The sequence below is a fragment of the Athene cunicularia genome (genome assembly GCF_003259725.1).
Source record: "Athene cunicularia isolate RWA chromosome 5 unlocalized genomic scaffold, athCun1 chr5_part1, whole genome shotgun sequence".
In the NCBI taxonomy this organism is placed as follows: Eukaryota; Metazoa; Chordata; class Aves; order Strigiformes; family Strigidae; genus Athene; species Athene cunicularia.
In genome coordinates, this window is record NW_020799101.1 from 5,410,848 (window position 1) to 5,422,022 (window position 11,175).

General features: G+C 45.9%; 1 protein-coding gene across 1 annotated transcript in view; it reads right to left on the minus strand.

Annotated features, from left to right (window-relative positions):
- Positions 1-226: 226 nt before the first annotated feature.
- The window catches only part of SLC35F4 (solute carrier family 35 member F4), a 126,973-nt gene continuing 116,024 nt past the window's right edge, over positions 227-11,175 (minus strand). The window contains exons 5-8 of the mRNA XM_026850009.1: positions 4,914-5,039; positions 3,458-3,650; positions 1,678-1,767; positions 227-678 (exon numbers count right to left, since the gene is read on the minus strand). Coding sequence (XP_026705810.1) covers positions 437-678; positions 1,678-1,767; positions 3,458-3,650; positions 4,914-5,039 — 651 coding nt within the window. The 3' untranslated portion in view covers positions 227-436. The remainder of the gene's footprint in view (positions 679-1,677; positions 1,768-3,457; positions 3,651-4,913; positions 5,040-11,175) is intronic.

An 11,175-nucleotide genomic window follows, 5' to 3' on the forward strand; every position in this document is an offset into this window, starting at 1 on the left:
TCTCAAAAATGCTGGGAGAGGTTTGAAATGGTCTCCAGAATTGCTACCTCACTGAAAGGTCACTACTGAAAGTAAGGGTGACATGATCAATTTTGAGATTTAGCTGGAAATATCCAAGACTTGTATCCTTGAGAATGGCCCTGCTTTTGCCAGCAAGATGAGATAAATGATTTAGACTTGATCCATGTTTTAAACCCACCAGTTCAGGAAATCAAAAGCTGAAATGTTTTTTTATTACAAAACATTTTATTGTAGCTATTTACACCCGTTCCTTGATAAGTGTATAAATGTAAACATTTATTATAGATCTATTTCTCTTATCTTACAGTTCATCCCCAGTCCAGAGTAAATGTCATTTTTAAGCATACAAGTAGTCAGGAAATTTAAGCTATATTCACAGAATATACATCTGCGTGCAGGTAAAAGTCCACCAGCCCTAAGCTAGTGGTATAGATACTGTCCCATTAGCTCTACTTCTGCTCCTTGTGTGTACGCTGGAGTCTGTGATGTCGTCAGCATGATCCTCACTTTTCTTCTCTTTCAAGCTGTTGATGAACCTCAGGGTTATTTCATCCCACTCTTCAGGGAGCAGCATCAGCAGAAACCCAATGCAAATGATGATGGTGGCTCCCAACCTCACTACGCTGAAGATCATTTTGTGCTTCAACAGATCCACAGCTGTAAAGAAGAAACACCACCACCATCAAAACTGCAGTGGGATGATCTACAGCATCAGACCAGCCTGGCACATCTCTGTAACCCGCAGGTTGAACTCTGGCTGTCATACTGGCCAATGCTCTAGAGTGACCAGTTCCTCGAGTTCAGAGAAGGGCTTTGACCTGTCAGCGTAGTACTGGAAGTGCCACGTCTCCTCTGTGCCTCACCCCTTCGTGCAGGCTCTGAGGAAGCCTTGTAGGGTTGGTCTAAGCCTCAACGTCTCCATTCCTGCTCTGAGAGGGAAGGTAACTCTTTATCTACAGTAAATCTTTATCTACAGCGTGTTGCTTCAGCATAACATGTCCTTGGGCTGCATGGACCAGTGATGGGGAGAGGGCAGCTTGCAGGTCAAAAAGTTGGAGTTGATGTCTCCAGGGCCAGCTTCCCAACTCCACAGCCAGCCACAAGAGCAAATCTCAGCCCTTCAGCAGCCTCTTACAGGTACTGTTTCACAGCTCTGACCTGCCTCCCTCTAAAAACAGATGTTTTTTTGAAAGCATGCTCAGATACATGGAGGGGTGAGGCTAGCGGGGGAGAGGAGGAGAGTGGAAGAGCAGAGATGGCTACTTAAGAAGACAAGACTCTGGAGTAAACTTCCACGTGCCGCTGCCCGGCAGGGCACCAGCACGGTGTCGAGCTGCAGCAGCAGCAGCACCCTGACCCCACCACATCTCAGCAGCAACCAGCAGCTTGGGGCTGCTGTCTGGGGATCGGCCTGCCCTCCCCTCCGTGTGGGACAGACACAGCCCCTCACTCCCAGAGAAAGGAGGCAAGACAAAAACCAAAGGCTCTCACCAACTGAAACACCCGCCATCACCAGGAGCATCCGTGGAAGCGGAAGGAGACTGAACTGCTTTTGAAATACGTGACAACAGATTTTGGCTAGTGAGACAATAAACTGCTTCTGCAGTCTGCATGCCCCTGTGCTTATTTTTCTACCACCAACCATGGTACTTGTACCTGCATTTCCAGGGACGCTGAGCACTGTGCCGATAGAGATCAGAATGGGGTATGTAAGCACAACACCAACGTTAACCAGAATATTGAAAGCTGGGGGGGAAAAAAAAAAGATGAAATAATACATGATTATGGGGGAAAAACTCTTGAGTGAGACTTTCTCTGCCCCACCCTGACCCTACAAGTATGACATATGCTCTGTGTGCACACCACAGTGATGTATTTGTCACAAAGTGATTTTTATTTTTTTATATGTGAGTGAAATGAAGGGAAGCTCTTCACGGGGTAAGAGGGAGGACTGTATGTCTTTTCACAGGCTGTAATACCAAGGTTACCACGCTCGTATTTCACAGCTTTGTCCAAGCTTTGATCAGATACCAACAACCTAGTTTTGCTGCCCTAAGCCATCATTTTTCCTCCTACCAGAAGGATGGTGATGCCAGCTCTTAGCTCAGAGGCTGTGCTGTCCTTGTTTTAGTGGGACATTTCCCCAATGAAAGGCCACACCCCCCTCTAGCTGGACCACACACCAAAGGTGTTAGCAGCAGGAACTGATACTCTGAAGGACACTAAATACAATTAGCCAATGAAGTTAATTGTGAACTAACCAGATTAGAGTGAGACCATGGTCTTGCTACTGTGTTGAAGGCAAAACAAAAGCTGACAGAAATATAAATGTTCAACATCTTTCATTTATGGGTTAATTTTTTATTTTTTTTTTTTTTTTATGTGACAGCATTCCCTGCCAGCTCCTACTTCCTTGAGAGACCAAAAACTTCCCTTTCACACCATTCCCTAGGGTGCTCCTCCAGTGCTTGCAGGCAGGGGCTGGTGATGTGGCAGGACCCCAGTTCCCCCCCTCCCCAACCTGGTCCTGCTGGTGAGTCCCCTACATAAAAGGAGCAGGATTGTTTGCTCTACAAGGATGTTCCCTCATGGTTGGGATTAGACATTTGGGTAGATCGCTGGGTGATAAATTATCCCTACTTTTTTGTCCCTTAGCTGCTCACAGCACCTCAGCTGTCAGCCTGACCATGGCTCAGGATGGCTGTGTGGATGGGCTGCGTACCAGGCAACGAGATCCTCTTTGTTTCCATTTAATATACTTGTAATGGGAACAAAAACCTCTTCCATTACAAGATAATAGAGATTTTACTAAAGGAGAGGATGTTGTTATATCTGGAAATTAAAACACCCCTGGGCTGAATCCAACAGATATTCTGCCTGGCTAGAGGACAGCAAGTGTGGCTCTGAAAGGGAGCGCTGTGGAAGGGCAGAGGGGAGGTGAAGACCACAGGTGAGGAAACAGCACCTGCCTCTGCAGGCTAACGCAAAGCTCTGCCCAGAGCCCTGCAGCGCCCACAGGAAAGCGCCCCAGAGCTGTGGGCCCCCGTGTCAGTGCACACACACCCCACCGAGCATGCCAGGAACCGACTGGGTACATGCAGCCCTTTGAAATTGGATTTATAGCAATCAAGCTGTGCCAGAGACAGGGAAATACCAATGAAACTACGGGAGGAATGCAGAGATGGAAAGTGGACAATTAGTACGACTGCTTTATGTTTATTCTCTGCTATTACTGGTAGTATTAAGGCTTCTTATGAAAAATCTGAATAATTTCTCAAGGAGTACCTGTTTGCACTGGGATCAGATTTAATCTGTGAGAGAGCTCTGCTGCTTAAGGGGGTGGCAGGGAATTGTTCATGCCTGAGGCTAATTTTGTATTGGGGCAGAGGGCCAGGGGGAGAAGAGCTAGAAAATGAGTAATATTTTTATCACATACCTAACCAGAGGCCGGCTACTCCACACAGGTAACCCCATGGCACAGCAGAGAAGGGGGACCAGTACTCCACTTTTGTAAAATACAGTATGATCGGGGTAACAGAGATGAAAATTAAATTGAAGAAGCCCAGAGTAGAAACAAAATGAGCCGCTTCCCCAAAGTTTGCGCTTCCAAGAAACATTTTGAACAAAACCTGCAATGGAGAGGTGAGAGAAGGGTTTTAGACTTCACGCCTGTCATGGGAAGCAGAGTCCTCCTGCACAGGGTCTCCACTCCTTTGGGATAGCCCTGACCGGGACAGGGTGCCACAAGCCAGTCCTTTGCTACAGAAGAGATTCACAAGGGGAGCTTTGGGCCAGTTTCTGCCCTTTTCTGCATTTTAGCAAAGAGAGGGATACCATGTTCTTACTGAGGGGATGGTCAAGTCTGTAATAACGCTTAATACAAAGTCATAACTGTAATAAAGCTTAATACAAAATGCCACAAGGAGCAAGTGTCACTAAGAACCAAAGGACACCAGCATTCATGTAATGAAATTACAAGATTTGGGCTGTGCTTGGCACCGTTAGGATTTGTGAGGGGACTCTAGTGACTTCCACAGCATAAACCTGCTGTGGGAGGAAAGCTGAGCCTGGAGGGAGTCACTTCAGATCCACAGGCAGCACAAGCCTCGTGGAGGATTTGTCCTACGCTAGCCTGAATTCATGCACTCTGAGTGACTTGTGAATGGCCACAATAAATTTATTAGCGAGACAAGCAGAGTCTAAAGCTGGGAGGTGACTTCTTATCCCACTACAACTAACTCCAAACTTCTGCTTCTCTTTTCACACACCTCACCCTCCCTGAGGTGACAATACATATAGCCACCTTTAGCCCAAGCTGTTTGTAACTCAGATACATCCCTGCCTCCTTCATCCCTCACCTTCAAGAGCAGCCACTACTTTCGAGCAGGGGGCAAAGCCCTGCGTGTCTCCAGTGCATCGCCTGCACCAGGCACACACACACACAGGGGCTCCAAGCCCCGGACGAGCACAGAATAGGCAGGAGAACTGCAGTGCAGCCCGGGGATGAGGCATCCGTCCCCCTGCAGCAGAGCGGTACTATCTGCATTCAGGCTCTCCTCCCCGCTGCGTATGGCAAACCCCTCAAAACTGTGTCGATAAACTGCGGCGGCAGGAAATGATTAAAACATGATCCTAAATTCCTTGCAGCATAGTAATGGAGATTTCATTAAAGGCTCATAAAGGAAAGTCAGTCGGAGTATCTGGCAGCTAACAACTAATTAGCCTCATAGTAGATTTCCTGACATCGTGACATCGCCTGGTCACCACATGAATGCTGCAGGAAGGATGAATAAAATAAAACATTTATTTCACAGCGATTCACTCTGTACTCATGCGTTTTTAACATCCGATGTTAAAGAACATAAGAATACTAATAAACAGTTATGACCTACCTTATACAATGCAGATGTAGAGGCCGATCCAACAGCATATGCTACCCCGATAATTGAATCACCCTGGAAACCATCTGCATATGCCATCATTACGATTCCTGTGATTGCCATTATTGCTGCAACTATCTGCACAGACAAAGCAAAGCGATGTAAAGCTCAGTGCAATTTCATTACATGGGAAAAGATTATCACTGCGTGGGGCTTTAATGAGTGTCACTAGATACGTTCTCTGACTTGAAGCTTTCTTGCTTTCCCTTAAATAGAGAAAATTATGTACGGTCGGGAGAGATGTAAAACATAATGAAAGTGTATGCACTGATAGTGAAATGGATCTGTAGCACTGCAAATTCTCCCGGGGCCGACTGACAGAACATCCATCATTAAGTATTTTATAAGCTAAACATCCACTTTGGAGATACGACTCCAAGATCAGGAATTTTTATGACATTATGCTCTACTGTACAACACAAGAAATATTCAGCAACGCCACCAATTTGACTGGAAATGCAGACATTTAGCAAGCTGACCTTCCTGCACATCACTCCAGGAGAGTGATCGCTGGACTGTGGAATACCAGCGTACCACTGGGAGCTCTTCCAGGCTGCTCTGGCTGTGCATGGCATTTCCTAACAGCCCTGCCAGCTTCCTTGGACAGACATGGCCAAATTTCTTTATGAAGCCTTTACCTCTGTGCTTAGGTTTTTAGCTTCATTTGAAAACCCCAGACAGAGCTTCTAAGGAGCTTCAGAGAAAAAGAACAGAAATAATTAATTACACCACATCTGAAATCCCGGGTCTTGACTCCAAGGACCTTCAAGGAAGTGGTAGAGATCCCAACATGTTTTATTCTTTGTGAAGCTCCTCCTCTCTACCTAATCACCCTCAGCAGGTAAATATGGAGTGTGAATTTCAAAGATGCTGAATACTGTGAGCTTCCACAGACTGCAGAGGAAAATGTGTTTCCTCAGACCTGGGGAAAATCACAACCCCATTTCTGAAAGACAGGGGCTTTAGAGAGATTTTTAAAAAAAATAATATTACATTAAACATCATTATAAAAAGGGTGTTCATGTACTAGAGCCGGGTGTAGAGCAGAAGATGCACAATTGCAGATACCCGAAGCTGGCTGGTTTTTTAAAAGCAGCAGCATTTATGGTTCAGACCCTGTTTCCTATTCCCAGATATCCATTAAATCACACAATTCTCCAGTGGAGAGGCAAAGCAGGCTCTTCCCATTCATACAAAGGAAGAAACTAATGTGGTTCATCTCCTGCCCTCCTTCGCAGAATGACGCAACCCAGCAGTCAGGGCATCCCGGGAAGGAGTTGAGTCCCTTCATCCAGAGGAGGGACATGGATCCAGGACTGTCATCTTCGGACACAGGGCACTAACCAGTGAGCTGCTGGGGAGGACAGGGGAGCATGTTCCATTTTCCAGTGTTTAAATGAAAATCTGGCCTGCATTCCTTAAAGTGAGCTGGGGTGCTGGAACACCCTCTGCTGTTCACCCTGCTGAAAAGTCAGGGCACATCTGGCACAGGACACCCATGTCATCACACAAGATGCAGCAATGATTACTGTGATCCCTGAGCTTACATCTACCCAAGGACCTGTGAGCAGAACACAGTTAAATTCTCTTAGAGGAATGAGTTTCAGTCCCGTTCAGTGGAATGGTCTCTACAGAGCTTCTCCCTCCTGCCTTTGGTTTAGTGAGTAGTTCATTGGTAATGTAATTGTACTACTGCTGTTCTCCTTACAGCTTATCCTAGGATACAAATAGCACAGAAGTCCAGCTTTAAAGCAACGCAGAATTACACCCAGGACCTCTCAGACATCTGCACGGCCCCTGCTATCAGTTTCCAGAAGCCCCCCTTGCCCTGCCACACTGCCTGGCTGGTTTCGTCTCGGGCTGCGCGATGCATCTTGCCTTGCACATAAATTCAGACATAGCATTTCAGCTGTCAGCTGGAATATTTCAGCTGTAATATTTCAAGCAATATCTCCCACAAGGCAAAAGAGAAAAATACAATGTAGTTATCCCCTCCTTCCAAGGGAAAGGATCGACATTTAACTCTTAGGGCACTCACTGCTCAGATCCAGTGAGTCCTTTCCTTATATCAGTGAAAATGATTAGATCCATCATCCCCAACTGGAGAGTCTTCCTACCCCTATATTTGGATTCCAGTCTTCCCAGTCTGACTACACCAAATTTAGACAGCCAGTTCCCTACTTTAATCAAATATTTAGAAAGCCAAGGACTTTTTTTTTTTTTTTTTTTTTTCCCCCATCTCTCAAGACATTAGATAAATAAGACCTGACACTGGAAAACAGCTAGAACATTATTTAACTTTCATGTTCAGAGCTCTTCTTGCAAATTAAACAGCACTGCGTTAGCACAGTTGACCTCTGCCTAGTAATTGTCATGTGTTTGCTTTAGAAACCAGAGAGCAGGCTTCTGTAAGCTGACAAGCAGCAGCAAGGTCACAGTGAAGCAAAACTGGTTGTTGTAGCTGACAGCTCGTTAAACAAGGCTTTTAATTAATGGAAGAGGGTAGTAACTTTCTTTAGGAGCATCCTAGGTAAGCAATGAAATTAGACTGCCTCTTCTTTTTTTTTTTTTTTTTTCCCCTTGGAAGAGAGTGAGACAAACCGATATTTTACTCAGGAACATTTTTTTTCCGTGTGAAGCACAGCAGAAAATAAGGTGCTGTAGCAAAGAAATCTGTCTCCAGGCTAGTCAACATTTCTGGGTGGGGTCAAAGTGTCCCCAAACCACTCTGTACCTACCTAATAAGCATTAATTCAGCTTCCTTGATGAAACACAACCAAGGGCTCAAACACACAAACATTTAAGCACATGGCTAAATCTAAGCAACACAAACCAACAGAACTACTCAAATATGTGAAGTCTTTTAAATATTTGTGCTTCCTCTGAGCCAAAGCTATCTGAACTTCCAGAAGTCCCAGTGTAACATGAATACATTATTAATTTGTGAGATGATCAGAAGTGTCACAGAATCATCTTGGTTGGAAAAGACCTTGAATCTCCTCCAGTCCAGCCATTAACCTCACACTGACAGTTCCCAACTCCACCAGATCCCTCCGTGCTGGCTCAGCCCGACACTTCAACCCCACTCTTCAACCCCTCCAGGGATGGGGACACCTCCCCTGCCCTGGGCAGCCCATTCCAACGACCAACAGCCCCTTCTGCAAAGAAATCCTTCCTCAGAGCCAGCCTGACCCTGCCCTGGGCAGCTTGAGGCCATTCCCTCTTGTTCTATTGCTTACTACTTTGTTAAAGAGACTCATCCTCCCTCTCTGCCCCCTCCTGGCAGGGAGTTGCAGAGGGCCAGGAGGTCTCCCCTCAGCCTCCTCCAGACTAAACCCCCCAGTTCCCCCAGCCGCTCCCCAGCAGACCTGTGCTCCAGACCCTGCCCCAGCTCCGTTGCCCTTCTCTGGCCACGCTCGAGTCATTCAATGGCCTTGTTTCTGTGTTTCCCTGTGCGGGGCAGCCGGTACTTCAAGGTACCTAAGGTCTACCTGAACTACTTTTGCAGGTAAATAGCTATACAGTCATTGCTGTATATGTCCTTCTCATATGAATGCTCTCTCCAGGTGGTGGTTTTCTCTCTCAGGTTGGGTGGAAGCTTCTTCCCACGCTACAGCACCACCACTGAGGGCATGTGGCTCCCACTGCAGAAACTCAATCGCAGCCAAGGCAGACAAAAGTCTGCAGCCAGTCAACGCTTCCATGGGCAAGATGGTGATGTACCATAAAGGGGCCATCAGGACAGGTATGTCTTTAGACAACCCATCTGAAAATCCAGCCCCACAGCCTGGCGGGTGGCTGCTGTCCGGGGTGTGCGGGTAGGGGAGCCAAGAAGCAGCCGGCCCTGTGGCTCCCACACACCTGTGGGCATCCGCCGGCCCTTCGGAGACCAGCAACACCAGGCGAGCCGGGAGCTGGTCACGCTGGAAACCCGCCGCAGAGCCGCTGAACCCTGATGGCTGCTGGTTCTCAAGCCCAGGCAGATGAAAGCTGTCTCGGGTACACAGGCACTGGCTGCATCCCACCTCCGATGCGCCGCAGACGTGCCCGACGGCTCTGAAGCTCAGAGAGCTGCTAGTTGAGCTCCTTTGAAAAACTGGCTGTGCTCCTGGGCGCTGAGTGCTTCTGCAAAAACACTGGCTCAGAGTATGTGATTAAGCCCTTATTTCTTTTTGTCTCCTTACTGTCCAAATAACCTAATTACACTTGCTCTCTGAGAGGTTGGGGGGTGAAAGCAGTAGAGCCATTCAAAGCATAAAAGGCTGGGTCCATGCTGCTTGGTCGTATTTTAGTTCTCAAACACTCTCCTGCGTGGTTATTAACATCATTAAGTGTTATTCTGGCAGGAGGGCTGCTGGAAAATGCTGCTAATTACCTTTGCAGCACCGCGCATCCAGAATCTGGCAGTTAGCAGCAAAACCCAGTTTCTTTTATGTGCAGGATTTGCTGCTCACTTCTGCCAGGTTTTTCTTGTGCAAACCTCATGGTGTTTACAGCACTAATACTAATACATATTTATAGCTACTATATTTTAGTCAGGGAAAAATAACTAATAAATGAAAATCGCTTTAGGATTTTTCATCTAGCTTTCTTTAAGCAAGTAGGCTAGGAAATACAACAGCTGTGCTCTCTTCTAGAAAGAGGTTGCATTTAGACAAAAAGTGGCTTAAGGGGATCAAAATTTCCTATTTTTTCAGCTAGACTCAATATCATTTTACACAAGTGAGTAGTAACCACTGGAAGCTGAGATTATCAAGGGCCAGAGGAGGGAACTACAGCCCCAGAAATTACCACTCCTGTTGATTTCTGCAGAGGAGCATTGAGGATTTCGAGCCCCGCTTAGTCACCAGCAGGCTGAGGGCAGGTCACATTCACCTGATGCTTCTATACTTTGAATTGTATATGAAATAGATACACAGGTGTCTGGCTTTAGCACTGGAAGATGAATGTCTGTGTCCTTCACACCACCTTCAAGGGCGCTATGGCTGAGGTCTGCGAAACACGGGTTCATCTCCTCAACTTTGCCTGGTCTGGACAGACCCTCCACTGAGCCAGTCCAAAGAAACCTCACTTGTGTGGTGACACACAAGTCTTGAGGTTCTCAGGCCCTGTGCCGTTACTAACTGCCCAGCCAGCCCTGTCTCACCAGGAAATTAGGGGAACTGTTTTACTTTAAACAATTTCCTCTTCCATTGCCAACCCCCTAGCACAGTGCTCTGCTCAGCGTGCCAGTGGCTGCTCTAAGAGCTGGATCAGATGCCTGTGAAACAGGATGCCTTTTCCTTTCATTTCTGAACCCTTCTATCACACCATTAAGCAAAAAAAGCTGCTGTACTCATTTTTTAAAAAACACTCACTTAGATGAGTGTCCTGATCCATCATGCTTTCCATGGAACTTCAGTTCAATTGCTGGTGGGCCCTTCTGGTCACAGGCATCACACCTGGCCCCAACCAGTCCCTAATGAAGTTCAAGGCTCTCGACAGCTCAATCAGGATTGTACCCAACACAGCCATTAGGCCTTGAGTCATTTCAGGGGGGGAATCTACATCAGCAGAAATGGCAGGATGTGTAGCTACTCCTTAGCCAAGGTATAAAGTCAACAGTTTTAAACTGCTGCATATTAGATTTGTGTATGTAAGATTTCCCCCAGATCTAGGTGCACATCAGTTAGCTCATTCTTTCTTTTCTTTTTTGCAGGGTCTATATTACTGCCAGTTATAGACCTATAACACTTTAGTACAAAATATACCTTCATGAAAAACAGTTGCTGTTCCTTTTAAACCAAATTTGGCACATGCATGTGTATACGTGTGTGTAAAAACCTATCAGGTGACATTAAAGTACAGAAAAGTACATTGCACACCGAAAACAGCTCTCTACCCAAACAAGGAATAAAATTGCTTTGGTTAGAACCTAAGCATTTATCACTAAGTTGAAAATAAAATTAATTGACTGTACTTCAGCACTGTTAACCCAAGACAGAATAGGTTTACAAGAAACTGGAAGTCCTCCTATTCTAATTCATCAACTTACACTTAGCTGTAACAGCTTCTTGAAATTCCCACATCAAATTACCTCTGGAGCCTGAGATCTCTAACTGATCTTGAGGCTTAAGCTTGCATCATAAAATTAAATGAGAAATGGTTTCATGATATATATATATATATATATATATATATATATATATATATATATATATATATATATACACAC